Source organism: Balaenoptera musculus, chromosome 14, assembly GCF_009873245.2.
Source record: "Balaenoptera musculus isolate JJ_BM4_2016_0621 chromosome 14, mBalMus1.pri.v3, whole genome shotgun sequence".
Lineage (NCBI taxonomy): Eukaryota > Metazoa > Chordata > Mammalia > Artiodactyla > Balaenopteridae > Balaenoptera > Balaenoptera musculus.
In genome coordinates this window covers 67,205,653-67,226,330 of record NC_045798.1, presented here as the reverse complement: position 1 = coordinate 67,226,330, position 20,678 = coordinate 67,205,653, and the positions used below count along the sequence as shown (strand labels likewise).

Here is a 20,678-nt window from a genome sequence, read left to right as displayed (position 1 = left end):
GATTTTTTTTTCTCTGTTTGCATTTAGTGCTATAAATTTCCCTTTCAGCACTGCTTTAACTGAATCCCACAGATGTTGATGCTTTCATCTCATTCAGTTCAGTGTATTTTAAAAAAATTTCCCTTGAGACTTGCTCTTTAACCCATGGTTTAGAAATATACTGTTTAGTTTCTAAGTGCTTGGAGATTTTCCTGTTATCTATTACTGATTTCTAGTTGATTCCACTGTGGCTGGAGAACATTTTATATGATTTCAATTCTTTTAAATTTGTTAAGTTTTGAGTCTATCTTGGTATATGTTCTGTCTGCACTTGAAAAGCATAGTATTTTGCTGTTGTTGGATGACTTGTTCTATAAGTGTCAGTTAGATCATATTGGTTGATGGGGGTGTTGAGTTCTTCTATATTATTGATGATTTTATGTTTAACTATTCTATCAACTGTTTAAAAAGCTGTGTTGAAGTCCCCAACTATGGTTGTGGATATATTTCTCCATTCAATTCTATCATTTTTTGCTTCCCATATTTTGCTCTGTTGCTTGGTGTATACACACTTAGGATTAACTCTGTCTGGATGAATTAACTCTTTATCATTACATACTGTCCCTCTCTATCTGGCATTTTTCTTTGCTCTTAAATCTACTTTATCTGATATTAACATAGCCAATCCTGCTTTTCTTTGATTGTTTACCTAATATATATTTTCCTATAAACTTTTTTCTTTCAGATTGCCTATTGTTATATTTGAAGTTTCTTGTAGACAGTATATAGTTGGGTCATGTTTCTTAATACAGTCTACCAATATCTGTCTTTTAATTAGTATATTTAAACCATTTACATTTAATGTAATCATTAATATGTTAGATAATAAGTCTGACATTTTTAAAAACATTTTCTTTTTGTTCTGTTTTGTTGCTTGTTTTTTTCTCCCCCCTGCCTCATTGTGAGTTACCTGAAAATGTTTTAGGATTCCATTTTGATTTATCTATAGTATTTCTGAGTTTATCTCTTTGGTTAGCTTTTTCATAGTTTTAAATATTTACTCTGTATACATTTAGAATCACCTTAGGCAGTGTTGCAATTTTTGCTTCAACTAGCAAACATAATTTAGAAAACTCAAGATGAGATTTATGTATTAACACATATTTTTGCTTACCATATATATGTATTGTTTTGCTTACCATATTTTTAATTTCTTCTTGATATTACCTTTCTTCTTTTATCATTTCCTTTCTGTTTAGAGAAACTCCTTTAACCATTCTTTTAGGGTAGGTCTACTGGTGACAAATTCCCTGAACCCATCCTGTCCATCTGTCTGGCCCAAAAGGACTACATCAAAATAAAGAAGTGGATGCCATCCCCAAAGTAGGGCCAGAACTAAAAGAATTGTTCTTTTAGAACAGAAAGGGCTGAGGGTAAAGGGCACTACAATTTATCACAGTGAGAAGACAGGGTGAGAAGGGTTTGAAGAGGAGTTGGGACTTTTCAGGTTGTCATTTGTGGGAGCTGTGATAAGGCAGGAGACGGAATAAAGCACAAAGAATCAAGGGTCAAAAGCAGAGGGCAGAGAGAGATGAAGAATACATAAAACTGCCCTTACACCTGAAGAGTTTCACAAAGGAATGTTTTTTTGTGTTTTGTTTTTTTCCCCTCAACAGAATGCCAATCGACAACCTCTTCAAGTTCAGCTTAAAATACTGTAAATTTTAGGTCAGGCGAGAACGAGTCTCTCGGCCTGATAAATGTCTCTGGAACTCACATCAGCAAGACCAGAAAGAAAATACTGGTTTGGTCGTGCGTTTTTTTTTTTTTTTTGCAAGCCATTGCCAAAGAATCACCTTACCTGACCACCCCCTGCCCCACATTGACCCTTCATTTCATAAAGGAGGCAGCTAGGGGGGAATAGCTTTCTTTATCCTTAGACGGGCAATGATAGGGTTGGTCTCCAATTTCCAATTTCTGTCTCTCCTTTAAGCATCTTGGTTCTCATAATTCCCTAGTACCTACCTCTTCAACCACCATCATTCCACTCTCTCCTTTTAGAAATGAGGAAAGAATGGGGACTGTTCTCCCATGGTCATATTTGAAATGCTGTAGTTCCCGTTTCAATGGTCACAAAGCAATGAAGGAAAATGTCCTCAAGTCTGAGAACTCACTACGTGATTAGAAATTCTTTCTAGATCTAAAACATCCACAGGCTTTAAGAAAAAGAATGAGCACATAATGATTTAATTGGCTTTCTCTTTTAATCAAAAACATACTTTGTTACAGAGTTCTCAGGAAAGGTTCAACTATTTTTTAGCCACAGACTTCAACCAGGCAAAAGTATACAGAAAGCCACAAAGGAACTACCAGAGCCTTAGCTGACCAGTTTTCCCAAAAGCAGAAGCTAAGTGTGGCTCTTCTCTGAGTTTTGGCATAGCTGCATTCCTCTGACTTCAGAGGAGGAGACAGAGTTGGGAAATACTATCACCAAATCTGTTCCCAACCCCCAGTCACCTCCTCCAAATGGTTCTGCAGCTCACCAGGTTTCCATCATCCAGGAGCTTTCACACTTTTCCCTTAAATCACATGTCCAAGGCATTGGCCAGAACCCATACTTGGAAGAAGTTTGCTGACTCCATGTTTGGCTTTTCAACCAATCCAAGCCCATGAGTCCTTCTATCAATGACAAGCAGCCACAGCAACAGCAGCTGGTTTCATTCCTTCCTTTCCAGCTACCACAGAGCTGGCCTCTACCAGGACTCCCCAATCCCCTACCCTTGACCCCACCCCCAAGGAAGGTTCTCAAGGTCCTTGAAAAAGACAAGTCCATTAATTATACTCATCCAAGGATAGGCTGGAAGAGAACTCTGAAAGGAATGCTCCAGCCAAAAGTCTTCTAATCAAAACGGACCTAAAAAGAGCCAAAAATAAAGTGAAAAATCATCCACTGGTATTGATTTCTTGAGTCATATAAACCATTTTAATTGACACAGTTCAAGGGAATTTCCCTGTTTTGAGAACAGAAGAGTTAAGAAACCAAAGACCCAAAGCAATGACCTCTAATAACCATTAGGCATTTACAATAAGTTTTCAATCCATTTTAGTTTAAAAAAAAAAATTACCAGCACACAGTACTTAAGAGGATGGTGTCACACACATACCAACCCAAAAGGTAGAATATCATGACTCCAAAAAAAGCCTTAATACACCTTGAATAGAGATGATGGGAAAATAAAATGAAGGCTTTTCTCCATTTTTTTTTTTTTTAAGTATTTATTGCAGCCTCCAAGGCGGTGCTAGGCCTTTGGTTGAATTTAAGTTTTAAGGACATATTATGTAACTTCTTGTCCACAGAACAGTAATAAAATATCAAGCCTAGTCTCATTTGAATAATGTGGAAATAAGTAAAAAGCCCCCTCAGACAGCAGACCAAAGGTAAGGAAGAAATCAAAAACTGCTGCAAGGTAGGCAAGGTCACTTAAACTTCAGAGCTGGAAGAACTCATCTAGTCCAACTCCCTCATTTTACAGATGAGGCAACTGAGGCCCAAAGAAGGTAAATGACTTGCCCAAGGTCATACATCAAATTAGTGGCAGAGCACAAACTAGAGAGTGCAACTGTCTGGCCCCAGCCCAGAGCCACTACTAGTTTCAGGTTGAACAAGAACACTAGTTCTGAGACCTATTGAGAAAGCATCTGAAATAAACTGAAAATTATCCACACCAGTAGAGAGAAATGATTGTCTTCACTGGAGTTTTCTCCTTAGTTCTTCCTATTTAAAAAAAAAAAAAAGATGATGATGAAAGGAAAAGAAAAAAAGGTTCATTCACTCATTCAAGTCTGATGTTAAAATCCCTGAAAACATCAGCAATCACTTTAGCTACTCCTTGGGGCAGGATATCAGACCCTCAATTCTCATAAAGGCACCTAAAGGTCAAAAATATCTGTAGAGGAGGAAGGCCAGAAGATAGGACTCAAAAAGGGGACACCAAAACAAAACAAAAATGACCCCCTCATTTTCCAAGGTTTTTGTTTTTTTGCTTTTTTTGCTGGTGTCCTCTAGGCAATGGTATTGCCTCTAGCTATTGACGCTAACTTAGTAACCAACACTTGTAACCCCAGTTTTCGTTTGAGCAGCATTCAAGTGGAAGCAACAAAACCTTTCAAAGGGGAAAATTATGAATATGACTCATTTCTCTCTATCTCAACTACCTGAAACTCAGCACGAATCAGGAAGCACACTAAGCAGTCAAACTGATATCAAACGCCAAAGCACCGAAGTTCTTTTCAATACTTTACAGGACACTTCCTCGGCTCCTGTCCCAGTTTGCCCTGGTGTTTTAAAGAAAGTTCTAATAAGTATGGTTATCTGGCTTCCTTGCCCAGTCGGGAAAATGAATCAGAAAGGGAAGAAGGAACTAAGGGGAGGTATACTAGTAACACACAGGAAGTGGTTGCCGTCATTAAAGGGGCGGGGGGAGTATAACAAAACCAAACATTCCAAACCATAGGAGTCTGCGACCATTTAGTGCAGGTAAAACAGTCCCGCATGTCTTAGCAGCCTCTGAAGTCTACAAGACAGGAGGCACAAAAGAAACACTGTACCTAGTATGTTCACTAATATACATATAACTCCACCCAAAAAAATGGCCAAAGTAAAAAAAAGTTTTACTGCTTAAATAAGGCAAGTTTGGATTATGCAGAAAATTCCATTCCACAGTGATACCAGATAAATAAGATAAACAAGCTAGCAACACTGGGACAAGTGCTTACAGACAAGGCTGGGCCTGAGGGTGCTATGAATAAGGCCACTAACTTTTTACATCCTTCCTGACATATCTTCGGAGAAAAGAAATTATCTAGTTGTGAGGAAAAAATAGAAAGGTTGCACACAAGATTCTCATATCCCATCTTCAATAATCTTGCAAAGGAGGACTTAGGTGATTATTTACAGATAGCTATCCGCAACAATGGGTTCTGCCTTTAGGAAGGAAAAAAAAAAAAAAGCATTTCTTCTATCTGCTAGTCTTAGCCAAACCCCATCCACAAAAGAGTTGTTAACTGACTTTACAGGTAATTGCTTTCATACACTCATTTACCCCAGTAACCTAAAATTCACCATTTTCCCATTTCCCAATCTGCTATTATTAAATGCCAGTAAAATGACTCAATGATGGAGGGAGCAACCTATAGAAATTATCAACAAAAAGGATTCTGCCTTACTGAGAATAAAACTTCTTCTTCCAAAAGGCTCTCAAAGAGGTTCTGAACTAATCTGATTTTGCATAATAGCTAGTAACTACTAACTAGTTACCACCAAACCAGGAATCGAAATACTTCACCATATATTCTTTAACCTCCACATATACTTTAGGAGCACCATGGAACATGTAAAATTTCCCTTCTTCAGATGGGCATGGTCAAAAAGACAACTGCAATAAACTTTTAAAATAAGATATTTATCATCTGGAAGACAGGACATTTTATTTTGCCTTCAATGTTCTATTACAAATACCCCCTCCTCTCTACACTACACCCTTCCACACGAAAGTGGATTTTTAACTTTGAAATACAACACGGCTCATATGTGTTCAGTTTATTAGGGTATTCTGAGTATGGTTATCCCTAAGCCAGGTCACTCAACCTGTAAACCTACAATGCTTACAGGAGGAATGGGACAGGCAACCTATTTGCCTGTTAGGTCAATACAAACGAGCCATGCTTCTAGAAAAGCAAGGTTATATGGCAGTGATTTATCATCATTATCTTTGTATACCAGGGGTAGTATACTATAAAAAATGATAGACTATATCCCACAAAAGAATCTACTCCCTGGAAAATAAAGGCAACACCATTTTGGATTTAAGGATTTCCCTTTGATAATGCACTGAAAGGCACTAGACAAAAGTGGAATGGGCCTCATACTGGATTGATTATAAAGGTACAAACCTGGTTCATCTCTCTCTCAGCTTCCACTGAAATTCAATATTCTGAGAGTCTCTGAGATATGAACTAGCTAGAGAAAACCCACCCAGAACCATATACTCAGAGCAATCAGATTCCAAGAACTGTGGACACTATTCTACTCTTAAAATAGCCATAAAATCTTAAACACTGCGATTCTTTTAGTCTTACTCATCAAAGATGACTACCACTAAGAAACGTAAATACTGTTCAACAACTAAGCCCTCAGAAATAACTGATTATAATATACTAGATGTTTTCTCAAAAGCATGTGACTGAACCTAGGCACAAGTATAAAGCAATTAATAACTAGAAGTACTTCTGTGTACTTGTCGTATTTTTATGGCTCTTTGCAAAAAGAAACCAAAGTGGGTGGCTTGCCCTGAAAGACAGACTACTTAGCAAATATCTTCCACAATACTTTCCCTAGATGATTACACATGTAAACCTTCTTTAAAGTAGAATAGGAGGCAATGGATTATATCATAGCATGCTTATGGTTCTAATCAAATAACCTCGATTTTAAAAATCTGTTATTCTAAAACTCTCTCCTCTTGCTCCTATTCTTCATTCACAATAAAATAGACCTAAGTCAAAAATTTCTAGAGAATGAAGATACCTTTTAAAAAATCTGCCAATAAAACGTAAAATCACCAAACTTTACAGATTAAGATTAGGTCTTTAACAGAAGTATCTGTAAGTACTCCAGAGTATAAATGAGTTGGTAGAAATGTTATTTTAAAAAACAAAATACAAGTAGCTTGGATCAAGATATGTTTAAATCACAGCAATAAGCAAACTCAGTGGTTTCTAGGATGGTCTTAATAAGAAGACCTAAGCAAAGAAGTAGAAGATTTGTTGATTTAAGTTGATGTAAGGATGACTATCATGCATTAAGTGTTTCTCATGTCTCAAACTGGTAACACACCTGAAATAATCTTATTATACTTAGAAAGGCCCTCCATGAAGAAAGCAAAAACATCTGAAAGATAATCCTTGATTTATTTCACACTATTTATCCTGTAGACAACCTATTTATCTTATAGACAATCAGGCCTAGTTTTGCTACAGTAAAATAAAAGTTAAAAAAAATAACCAACCCTACACTTGATACATAATGTCCATAGGGAAGTCCTGGTAGAGTGGGAGAAAAAAACCAAAGCTGCCCAATAGTACTGGCTGTTGCCTGTCATTTAGTAGAAGGTGTCTCGCCACTAAGGTTGGACTCAAAAGTGCAAAAGAAAAAAAACTTAAAAATCAAACCTAGAATTCAACTTTGCATGTTGAGATTCAGTTTTATTTATGCTACTAGCTAAGTAAAAAGCATACATATTGTATCTGTGGTACAGTCAATACATTTGCAACTTTTCTACTTAAATTCTCTATACAAAGTCACTGCCAACTGATATGATCATTGATGGCAAAGGGCTTAGAATAACCAAAAGGTATAAAAAAGTTTGCAGTCTTGCCCCAAGATACAAAAACTGAATTTTAAACAATGTCATAACATACATGATTTAAACAGTATACGAAAAAAAAGTCACACATCAAATCAAGTACAAAAATATCCAAACTACCTATTATGAACGGTAATGTTTCCATTATTCTGCACAGTATTTAACACAGAATTTAGCAGTTTCCAAAATATTCATTATTTAGTTTAAGCACTGCCACCTTTGCAGAACGGTAAGATATTAGATGGAGTGACACTGCTTTTAGTGTTTTTAAAAATACAAAAACTTTCCCTATGTTAATGAAGGAAAGAAATTCCTCCTCTAGGCTTCTTAGTAACCAACCCTGTGCCTAGAAATATAGAATACATCTACTGTTTAACAGGGCTAAAGTAGATTTCGTGATAAATAGTTATCCAACAAAGATAACAAATGTAATTTTAAATGATATTCCTTTGGTAATTTTAAGGAATTCTCAATATACAGAGATTAGTGTTTTGCCTTGGCAAAAGAAAAACTGAAGTCGCAAGACAATCTGAATTGAAATCATCTTCACTAGTTTAACTTGAAAAAAACATTTTGCATAAAAGGTTATAATACATTACTATCTTCTTTTTTAAACACAGAGTAAAGCTGCTCTTGGTAAAATTAACTCACCCACACGGCACAATATTTTGGAGTAAAGTGTGCTCAACGATAACAACTCACGCACAAGATAACATATAGGTGAATTAACTTTGAGAACTTCTCTGCCTTTAAAATCAGCAATATTGAATTTATTCTGTAGAATAACACACATATTAATGTTCTGCATATAAAAGGCTCTAAAACATTTTAAAGGGCTAAATTTTCCAGCATTGGAATGATTCCTTCATACATAACTGGTGAAGATATAATAAGAATGTGTTTTTCCTGATCTTCAAGCTCTGAGCCATGCCTGAAAAGTTCTAAATAGGAAAAAAAAATTGTTTTAATCCAGTTTCTGTCTGCTAGGAGCAAGGCAGCAAACACATTTTTCAACCCCTTATGAAAAGATAAAGCAGAACAAAAGTGAAATATATCTTCAGATTATAAACAGGATTGCATTTTATAGTCCACCATCCTGATAATGTTAAGGGCCCCAACATTAAGTTAAAAGACCTCAGTCTAAAGGCTGTGGGTCGGCAATAGGCATGGTGTGAAGTACTTCATCTAGGAGCTGGAGGGCCCGGTGTAAGTGAATCTCAATCCAGCAAGGTGTTTCCTTGATGCTCTGTCTTGGGTAATCAGGCCCCCAGCCTTTCACAAAACTCATCCTGAGTATGCATAAACGACGAAGGTCATCAACACCGATTCCAGCAGCAGCTGACAAACCTAACAGAAAAGATTTGGATGACGTCAGAGGGACAGCTGATCTCTTCCCATCCTCCCTAAATCTTACATTAATAAGGTGACCAGCTTTCTTTACTTCATTCTCCCCAGCATATAACTTCTCTGTCAAGGTGCCAAAAAGTAAGTGTAGATCTACACTTTATCAACAGGGACTGAAAACTTTTGGTTAAGACCATCTACATTCCACATGGGTCTTTCCAGCTACCATCAATTATGAATTACCACAATCCACCAACACCCCACCTGTTTTTCTCTTTAGAAGTAGAGGTGAAGGAATAAAAAACAACTTGTTTTTAAGAGGTAGTGCATGCCTACAGGTTGGTTCTAAGAACCTTACTGTCTGTCTAAACAGTCTAGTTCAGAGTAAGACATGACTAATAATGAGACAGTTAACAGTCCTGGTTCCACTAAGACTTCTTGGATGACCCAGATGATGTCTGTCTCTCAGTTTCACAATGTAACAGAGATAATATGTAATTACTCAACAGGGGGCAGTAGATGAGAATGAAAAATTTAATAATAGTTCTGGATTCTTTAGTAAAAGTATGTTTGTAACATCAAAACTAGCAAATTAATGGTTTAGATGCCCAAATCTTTTAAAAAATAAAATTTTCTAAATGAGTATGCCTTATCTACCTCTAAATTGTAAACTCCTGAACATAAGTCACAACGTAGACTCTGCATCTAATTTTCCAGTCAGAACATACAGTCATATAGTCAATCTGCATTCATCAATATTACAATGAAACTAATGGGAGGAATTTGTATGTACTGTAGAGAAACCTGCAGGGCCACTGCAGTTTTCTTAGCCAGTGTGATTTGCTTACCACACTGAAGAGGTTAAGAACAGGGGTTGAATGAATCACTAGTTATGCCTTCAGACGTGGAAGATGGGTGCCACGTGTTTCCATCATAAAAGTCTATAGTCAGGAGTTTAACTCTGCAGTAAAAAATTCCCCATCAGTGTGAAACCTGGCACACAGTTCAATTTTACCCTAAAATTAAAAAAAAGTCTACAAGTTACCAAAATACCACCCTCACTTAGTTTTCTCTCCATGCTTAGCACACTTAAGAAAAAACTGGAGAGGTGCCTAACTCTGAAACTGAAATATGCTTTCCTTCTAGAATAAAGCAAAGCATGTCGGTGATCTCAACCCACCCTGGCTGGTGAGGCAAGAATTAAAAGCATCAGCAAAAAAAAGGGGAGACTGATCAATATAATATAATAACCCCCTTTCTCCTTTATCCCATAGTCCCTTTTTTGATACAAAAAGAATGAACACAGGGTCCTAGACAAAGGGCAACTATTACAGAAGAACAGTTCTCTCTTTTTTTTTTTTTTTTACAAATTCAAAAATGTTATCCCAGTAAAAAGAACTTTAATTTCTATTATTGTTTAAAGTAACTAATCAACTGAGTCAATCGAGATAAAACGCCAACTATTACACTTAAAAAAAAAAAAAAATCAAAAGTATACTTACTGATAGCTGGGGCTATTCCACCTACTGATCCGGGGCCAGGGATGTTTCCTGCCACGGCTGCTGCCTGGGCAGCTGCTGCAGCTTGTGCAGTAGCTGCCTGTTGTTGCATCTGACGATGACACTGACGCAAATCAAAGACCTTAAAAAAAAGTATAAGTCTCATGCCATGAGTCCAGCAGAAAATATTCATACATCAAAAACCAATGCACAATTTATTTAAAACTCATAGCTTGATTTAGCTCTCAGAATTAAAGAATTCAAAATTTTAATTTTTTATGTATATGTAGTTCTTAGGAAAGGTGGCTTGAAGCTCACCAAGAGGCACATTTCACTATGAGGACAGCTTTGGCCGCCACAGCTCTCTGTATCCTTTATCTAGAGTTCAGTGTGGGGCAGCCATTATTGTCCTTGTGAAAAACCACACCACTGTGTAAAATGAACAGTTAAGAAATCATCCCTCCCTTTCATAAGCAAATTGCTGAGAGTTTTCTTTAGGATGAATCGATGGCCTAGGTCAATATGGCCAACTTCTTTTCTTTATCATTCTATTTGGAGGAGTGAATAAAAGCACCGTCACTATATAAGAAAACAACTACATTTCTCAGAGATGCATACTTTAATCCATAGGAGCAAAATAACATGATATTTAGGACTTGTTTTAAAATACTTTAGAAACAGAGGAAAAAGAATAGATCAAGTAAATGTAAAATCTTAACAACTACTGAATCTCAGTGATAGATACATGGGATTTCATTAACTAGTTTCTCATTACTTTCTGTATGCTCGTGATTAAAAAAAAAAATGCTTAGCTTTGAATCCTATCACTGATACCTGCTACCTACATGTGTTAAATTTCTTAACCTCTCCAAGGCCTCAATTTTCTTATCTATAAAATGGGAATGCTAAGTGTACATGCTTTTTTATAAGGTTGTTATAAACTTGGCATAGTATACAGTAAGCTGTCAATAAATGTTACTTATTATATTTTATTTTATTTTTGGCCTCTCATGTAGCCATTGACCTTTCAGGATAAGTTAAGGAGTTCATAAGTAATTTCAATGTTCTTTATCAGCCATGCCAAGGGCTGGCATTTTTTAAAGCACTGGAAGATTACACAAGCAGAGTGATCATCTTAGAAGTTGTAGGAAAGGAAGACAAGGACAGAGTAGAAGCAAGACTGTTCAATGCACTCTTTTTATATCATTTTAATTTCTGAACCATGTGACTATATTCCTTTGTCAGGAGTAAATTATATTAAAAAAAAACATCCTTCTAGTATGCACAAAACCCAAATATAAGCAAGCATAATTATCCTTGACAATAAAAAAAATCAAAGAATGCATAACATAGTACTTTATCAGATAAACAACAGGTTTGGAGCCCAAACCATTAGTTTTCAGATGCCTGAAAAAATTGTGACTGTTTTTAGCCACGGTATTTACATGAAACATAAGAGCATACAACAACAATAAACAAGAGAACCCTCTCCAAATAGCAAACCACATTCCTATTTACTTATTTCTCTACTCAATGCCAATCTTCCAGCATCAATGACGGAAAAACTTAGACTATCCCATTCTCTGAAGAGACAGAAATTTGTCACATATAGATGTATTTATTACCTGACCAAACTATCAGTCCTAAAAGGCTTCAGAACAGAAAGCATGACAAAGTCAGGTCTGGAAATCAGAAATCCCGCAATGCCCAGAACAAAAACCACTGTTTTTTCAAGATTCCCAAGAGTCCATTAGATTCTGAAATTTTCCACTGGGCTCTCTTACCTCTTAGAAGGCATCACTCAGCACAGTACAAAGTGGGACTCAAATATTTGAAACGCCAAATAGCTCTACAAGCACTTTCTTTTTTTTAAAGAAAGAAACTAACAAACCTTAGTTTTTAGAGCAGTTTTAGGCTCACGATAGAACTGAGTAAAAAGTAAAGCGAGCTCTGCCTCCTACTCAAGCACAGCCTCCCCCACCGTCAACGCCCCGCACCACAGTGGTGCCCCTGCTACATCGATGAACCTACCCTGACACAGCGTTATCACCCCAAATCATAGGCTACATTAGGGTTCACTCTTGGTTTTATAATTCTATGGGTTTAGACAAATGTATAACAACACGTATCCAACGTTGTAGTGCCATAGAGTATTTTCACTGCCCTAAAAATACTCTGCGCACTGCCTATGAGTTTTTCCCTCCTCTCTATCCCTGGAAACCACTCATCTTCTTACCGTCTCCATAGTTTTACCTTTTCCAGAATGTCACAGAGTTGGAGTCATACAACATGTATGTAGCCTTTTCAGATTGGCTTCTTTCACTTAGTAATATGCATTTTAGGTTCCTCCATGTCTTTTCATGACTTAATAGCTCATTTCTTTTTAGTGCTGAATAACATTCCACTCTGTGGATGTACCACAGTTTATTTACCCATTCACCTACTGAAGGACATGTTGGTTGCTTCTAAGTTTTTGGCAGCTGTGAATAAAGCTGCTATAAACATCCATGTGTAGGTTTTCGTGTGGACATATGTTTTCAAATCGTTTGGGTAGATACTAAGGAGTGTGACTGATGGATCATATGGTTAGAATACATGTAGCTATGTAAGAAACTACCAAACTGTCTTCCAAAGCAGCTGTACCATTTAGCATTTCCACCAGTAATGAATGAGAGTTCCTGTTGCTCCACATCCTGGCCAACACTTGGTTTTGTCAGTGTTTTGGGTTTTAGCCATTCTACTAGTACGTAGTGGTATCTCACTGTTGTTTTAATTCACAGTTCCCTAATGACATATGAACTTGAACATCTATTCATATGCTTACTTGCTGTCAATGTATCCTCTTCACTGAAGCATCTATTCAGGTCTTTTGCCCACTTTTTAATCAGGTTGTTTTCTTACTGTTGAGTTTTAAGTGTTTTCTATATTTTCGATAACAGTCCTTTATCAGATGTGTCTTTTGCAAATATATTCTCCCAGTCTGTGGCTAATCATCTCATTCTCTTGACACTGTCCTTCGCAGAGCAGACATTTTTAATTTTAATGAAGTCCAGCCTATCAACTGTTTCTTTCATGGATCCTGCCTTTGATGTTGTATCTAAAAAGTCATTGCCATACCCAAGGTCATCTCCTATGTTATCGTCTAAGAGTTTTATTTTTTACATTTAGGTCTTTACAACCACTTAAAAAAAATTTTTTTTTTAACCATCATTAACCTAGTATGGCCCGGCAGGAGGGAATACAGCTTAAATTCCCAGGGTTCAAATATGTTCTCAACATATCCTCACCTCCACCATGAGTTATTAAAAATAACCAAGAGATATTCACACATAGGTTCTTTACAATATGTTATAAACAATCATAATTACGATTGTCTTAATCTAAATCTATGCTAACACCAGGAGCACATATTAACCACAAAGATGACATTTTAAAACTTTTATCTGCAGATGTAGTAAAAATGATTCATTAAGCACCTCAGCAAACCTTCTTTCCACATGGGTTATTTATGTAATTACAGCACCCACACCGAAAGACATAATTATTGGCTATACTGCTAACTAAAACTCAGGCTGCCTCCTCACTGTATACTCTGTCTGTCTATACCATAATAGGTTTCATCTGTTACACTGGATAGTAAAATTAAGGCTTTCATTGAAATGTAACCATCTTCCTTTCAAAATCTGACTGAGTTGTTGATAAAAACAATTCAAAGTAACCAAAGGATTTAAATATTCTTTTTGGCTCAGATCCAAAACATATTTCTGATCACGACCCCTGGGCTAATCAACAATTTACCTCTGATTTCATTATTTAAACACATTTCCTGTGGTTACTCTCATATAAGTTTATTACAAACCTATTATTTAACAAAGGTGAGTGTCTTATAAAGATCACTGTCAACATCTTCAGGATATTCTCTTTCAACCAGGAGTCAAATTTTGGCATTCTTCTTTATAAGGTTCAATTACAGTACTCTGTTTAAATCAACACCAAAAAATAGTAATCGAGAAAGAGAAACAGATGATTGTGTTGGTGGTATACTGGGCATCTGAATATAAGACTGCTTTAAGGACTTGCTAAGTAATCTGACCTGGAGGTAAGAATCATGATATATAGTAACTGGGAATAAATTTAAGTGGGATCATAATAACCTTCAACCTAGTCCAGCTGTGGTTTAGAAACACAGCCTGCCCCCTGTCCCTAACATATATGTGTTCAAAAACAAACCTGACTCATCATCATAAGAGAAATGCATATCAAAAACCACCACAATGAGATACCACTTCACACCCTCTAGGATGGCTAAAATCAAAAAGACAGATAACAACAAGTATTCGTGAGACTGTAGAGAAATCAGAAACTTCATACACTGCTGCTGTAAATATAAAATGCTACAGCCACTTTGGAAAACAGTTTGGCAGTCCCTTAAAAAGTTACACATAGTTACTTTATGATCCAGCAATTCCACTCCTTGGTATATGCAAGAGAAATGAAGACATATGTTCGCACAAAAATCTGTACATGAATGTTCATAGCGGTATTATTCATAATATAGCCAAAAAGTAGAAACTCTATGTCCATCAACTGATGTATGGATAAACAAAATGTGGTATATGAAATATTATTCAGCCCTAAAAGGAATGAAGTACAGATATATGCTACATGGATGAAGCTTGAAAACATTATGTTTAGTGAAAGAAGTCACAAAAGACCACATTATATGATTCCATTTATAAAAATTGTTCAGAGTAGGCAAATCTATACAGAGAAAAAGCAGATTAGTGGTTGTCTAGAGCTGGGGGAAATGGGGTGTTGGGAGGTAACAGCTAAAGGGTACAAGGTTTCTTTCTGGGGTGAAGAAAATGTTCTAAAATTGATTGTGGTGATGGTTGCACAACTCTGTGAATAAACTAAAAATCACTGAATTGTACTCTTAATGGGTGAATTACATGGTATGTGAATTATCTCAGTATCCCAATAAAGCTCTTTAAAAACCTGAGTGTCTACTGCTTAAGCAACACAAACAAAACAGACCTTACTTTTGAAAGCAAAAGAGCAATGCCACTTAAAGAGAATTCAAACATTTGCTCCATTTAAAGCTTGTAAAATGCCATTTTGTTACATCAGATTTTCATAAATGTAAGGTGACTGCTATGTCATGAGAGAAGCAGGAAAAAAAAATCAACATCTTCGGAGAAAAAAAATACAATTTAGTCCTAGCTTCTTGGTTTATAAAATGAAAGAATGGTTCTTCAAACCTATGTTTTCCTCATTTCAACTAAAAAGAAAAAAATGTGTTTGTGTGTATGTATGTGTATTGGGGGTAGGGATGGATTCCCCCATGTGGACTCCCCAATGTAAGGGCACTCCTTCCAAGGGTTCATGTATCTGTACGCAATTCACCCCAGTAACATGATTTCTGGTGAAAATCTACCTAACAACCTAAACTTTAGTTACTGCGGCCCAAAAAATTAGTAAATGAAGAAAAGGCCAATGGTTAGATTTAGGATAAACTTGCATCTCTTTCTGGCTAATAAGAAGACTCTTCTGAAGAACAATATACTTAGTAAACAGAAATAACTATTTTTAAATCTTAGTTAATACAACAAAAATGGGATGTTTTTTACTCCACTAAAATGTATCACAAGATAGTTATTTATTGTTCAAGGCAAAAGTCTGAGATTGCTATAAAAATCTCTCCATGACGGCGGTTTATCAAGTGATGACATGTCTCATACCTGGGTGGCTTTTCAAGGACCATTTGTACCAAAATAGAGATACTACATTATTTGACAATCTTAGAAATTAATTATACAAGATTCCACATTTTTTAAGCTTAAATGTTTTAAATACTACCTCATATCCGTTAAGTTCATAACTACTGTCTGGCACAAAGTATATATTCAACACTGTAGTCCTCTGTCCATTCACTTCTAATTGCACAAGTAATCCAGAGACTTGCAGTCAAGATGAATGCATAGTTACGCATAATCACCTTCTCTCTCTGCTCCAAACATATACAAAGGCTAGAAAAACTATTAAAAATAGATATCTTCCAAGCCAATCATAAAATTCATGTGGAAATCCAAGGGGCTGGCAACAGCCAAAATAATCCTGAAAAATAACAAAGTTGGAGAGCTCACACTCCCCAATTTCAAAACTTCCTACAAAGCTACAACAATCAAGAAAGGGTAGTACTGTCACAAGGATAGATATATACAGCAACGAAACAGAATTGATGGCCCAGAAAAAAAACCTTTATCACTTAAGGTCAATTGAGTTTTCAACAGGGTGTCAAGATAATTCAGTAAGGGAAAGAACAGTCTTTTGAACAAATGGTTGCTGGAACAACTGGTTCTCATACAAAAGAACGAAGTGGGATCCTTTCCCTACACCATACACAAAAATTCACTCAAAATGGATCATTGACCTAAATGTACGACCTAAAAGTATAAAATGCTTAGAAGAAAACATAGGCATAAATCTTCATGACCTTGCCTTAGGCAATGGTTTCTTAAATATGACACCAAAAGCACAAGCAACCGAAGAATAGATGGACTATACCAAATTTTAAAACTTTTGTGCTGCAAATCATTAGCATGAAAAAAGTGAAAGATGAGCCAAAGAACGGAAGAAAATATTTGCAAATCATGTATCTGATAAAGGACTGATACCCAGAATATACAAAGAACGCTTACAAGAATAATAAAAAGACTAAAAGACCCAATTAAAAAATGGGAAAAGATCTGAACAGACATTTCTCCAAAGAAGATACACAAATGGCCAATAAACACACAAAAAGAAGTTCAACATTATTAGCCATTAAGGAAATGCAAATCAAAACCACTTCATATCCACTAGGATGGCTAAAATAAAAAAGGCAGATAATAACAAGTGTTGGTGAGAATACAGAGAAACAGAAACCCTCCATATACATTGCTGGTGGAAATGTAAAACAGCACTGCCATTCTGGAACACAGTCTGGCAGTCCCTCAGAAAGTCAGACATAGAGTTATCTTATGATACAGCAACTCCACTCCTAGGCATATATCCAAGAAAATGAAAAAATACATCTACCTAAAAACTTGTACATGACTATTCATAGCAGCATTATTCATAACAGCCAAAAAGTAGAAACAACTCATGTCCATTAACTTATGATGGATAAACAAAATCCACAGTGGAGAGCAAGGACGAAAGACAGAAGGTACTTGGGGTACCAGCACCAAACTGGTGTGGAGGACAGGAATTTGACTTCTCAGAGTGATATGGAAAGAGAAAACAGGCTCTCCGAGGGCTACAACTGGGCACCTGCCCATAAATCAAGTGCTGGTAAGACAGTTTGACAGTTAATTCAGAAATGCAACTAGGAATAAAATTCTTGTCCATGGCATAGGTAAGCATCAGAGAAATCTATGCAACAGGAATTAGGCCCTGAGCATACCTGGGGATTGGAACTCAATTTCCTCAAGGGACAAAAATTCCTCTACCTTCTAAATATAAGAATTGGTCCTGAGATGTGGATCCCAGGGTGCCAGACTAAGGCAAAACTGCCCTACAGGGAGAAGCAATGACAGGGAGGAAAAAAAAAAAAAAATCTCTTGAGACAAACTTGCCAACAAATATTAAATAGATTACAAAGCATACGAGGAAACACAGCACCACTTAAAAATAATAACAGGGCTTCCCTGGTGGCGCAGTGGTTGAGAGTCTGCCTGCCAATGCAGGGGACACGGGTTCGCGCCCTGGTCTGGGAAGATCCCACATGCCGCGGAGCGACTAAGCCCGTGAGCCACAGCTACTGAGCCTGCGCGTCTGGAGCCTGTGCTCCGCAACAAGAGAGGCTGTGATGGTGAGAGGCCCGCGCACCGCGATGAAGAACGGCCCCCACTTGCCGCAACTGGAGAAGGCCCTCACACAGAAACGAAGACCCAACACAGCCATAAATAAATAAATAAATAAAATATTAAAAATAAAAATAATAATAATAATAACAAAGCACAAATAAGCAAAATTCCTTGTGGAAAAATTAGAAAACACAAATAAAGATAATTCTATTTGTGTGCTAAGCAATTTCCTAGGACTAAGTGATGAGGTAGAGTTAATTCCACTAACTTACAATAGCTCATCTTAAAGATGCTGAGGATGATGGTGAAAAATCTGAAATTAGAAATATATTTAGGGTATCTAATTACCATCTTCCGCTTTCAAAAACAGTGTATGTTATAAATTAAAATGAAAATAGGTTGAATATGTAATAATTAATGAAAAATACCTCAGGCTTAATTTGCAAAATAATATAGTAAATAAAACTATTTAATGCACAAAATAACCTTAAAAAAAGTGGTACTGAAGAATTTTTCATTTCTCAGTTCTTAATCTGAAAAGCTATACTTTTAGAATTCCCTTTCATAAAATCCTAAAGGTTGGCTAAGATGCAATTTCAGAGTCTGAGTTTTACATATTTTACATCAAAGGAAATTTGGAGGTTTCACTCAGTATTTTCAAGAGCCTGTGTATTACTCTAAAACATTTAACAAATTTGCTAATAAAACAATAGGGCATGAATGCATCCACAAAACTAGATAACCAATCATGTCAATAAAAGTCCCCAGGAAATGTGTTTTATATACAAACATAATTTCTGATTATTTAATACATAAAAAGACATTTTTACACTCCTCCCACCTCCATCTCAATTCTTGAAACAACAAATAGAGCTTCCCAAGTCTAAAATATTTGAGTAAAACTGCAACTAACCTTTATATATGCACTTGGGTAGATCTTATGAACAGCGTCTCCAGGTGCACGCCCAGCTTCTCTGTCTAAGTAGTAGCTCTGTACAAAGACTGCGTGGTCACTAAGGCACCTGACCCAAACATCACCTTCACCTTTACATTCCAACTGCACACCTTTGCCTATGTGCAACCTTAGGAAGAAAAAGTGAATCACATTTCATTTTGATAAGTATTTAAAAATAAATTTTAGTTCAGATTATACAGCATACCCAATACTGAAAAATTTTAAAGAATAAAGGACATTATATAACACCATAACCAAAAGATAGCCACTGTTAACATTTCTGTATGTTTCTTTCTTTTTATAGTATCCTATTCATGTGTAATAATGATGAACATTCACATAATGCTTATTATGTGTCAGGAACATTCAATATAAATTCTCACTTAACCGTCACAATTCAATTAAAATTAATTTAAAAATTCAGTTAATTACATGAGCCAAATTTTAACTGCTCAACAGTTACATGTGGCTGGAAGTTACTATACTGGACTGCACAGATATAAACCATTTCCTTCATCACAGAAAATTCTATTAGACAGCACTGGCTTAGAGAGTAGATAATTTGCCAAAATCACACAGCTAGTGATAGAGCCAAGATTATGTGCTTATGCACACACACATTTCCTTAAAGAGTTGAGATCACACAGTACCTAAAATTGTGTATGTTTTCCTCTAATATTTCATCTTAAGTATTTACATTTGATTACGTAAACTTTTTATATTTTAATGACTGCATAAAAATGAAAGTTTATTAAAATTTACTTAACCATTTCCCTTTTATTATCAGTCTTCCATTATAAATAACACTTGTGGAAACATGTCTTCATTTTATGTTATTTCCTCTCAATAAATTTGTAGAAATACCATACAGTCAGAGGAGATAAAAACTAGTTTTCAAACCGGGTTCCAAAAGGTCTAGTTACTATTCAAAACACAGAAACCTCACTAACTTTTTAAAAAAGACTGTATTTTATCATCTTTTAAATAACAAACATCTACAATTAAAATGAAATGCTTACAAATTCTGAATTTTCAAGACGATCTTTATTCTTTTATCTATATTCGAAAACATAATTTACATTGAAAGATATCTTTGAATAAAAGACAATGTACTATGTTTAATTTTAAAAATTAACTATCTAACTATACAATCAATACCTTGCTCTCTCAATGGCTTCTGTCCTGTGGACATTGGAGAGTTGACCCAAGCAAAAGCGATCTCCTCCAGAAGGGTCTACATAACCATCAACAGTAACAACAGGACAGCTTGAAGGAACCTTAAACGTCTCTCCTACTTGAACATCCATTTCAAAGTAAGCAATGGAACACCAATACTCAGGAGCTATAGGAGATAAATGGGAGAGAAGAGCCAACCATGTGAGAAAGATTTAAGGCTTTCACTTTCACTCCATATGACAAAGCTTTTCTTAAAGGGTGAAGGAAGGGGAGAGCACCCAAATGAATATATAATGCATTATAAAGTAGGCACTGCCGTGTCTTCTACTTTTCAGCTTAGTATCTAACATTCTTGAAACTTAAAAAAAGTCATTTTTAAAATCTGGAATTTGGTTCTTACCTGAAAGTACCCAATCAACAGGAAATTTAAAGATGGGAAATAATTAGAATC

General features: G+C 36.0%; 1 protein-coding gene across 3 annotated transcripts in view; it reads right to left on the bottom strand.

Annotated features, from left to right (window-relative positions):
• Positions 1-2,221: 2,221 nt before the first annotated feature.
• SMAD4 (SMAD family member 4) overlaps positions 2,222-20,678 on the bottom strand; it is a 57,475-nt gene continuing 39,018 nt past the window's right edge. For 2 of the 3 annotated variants that reach the window (XM_036874259.1, XM_036874260.1), the window contains exons 9-12: positions 20,210-20,393; positions 19,010-19,178; positions 10,250-10,388; positions 2,222-8,750 (exon numbers count right to left, since the gene is read on the bottom strand). In XM_036874259.1, the coding sequence (XP_036730154.1) occupies positions 8,539-8,750; positions 10,250-10,388; positions 19,010-19,178; positions 20,210-20,393 (704 nt within the window). In that variant the 3' untranslated portion in view covers positions 2,222-8,538. Of the gene's footprint in view, positions 8,751-9,595; positions 9,709-10,249; positions 10,389-19,009; positions 19,179-20,209; positions 20,394-20,678 lie in introns of all 3 variants that reach the window. The other variant, XR_005022579.1, reaches the window with a different exon arrangement.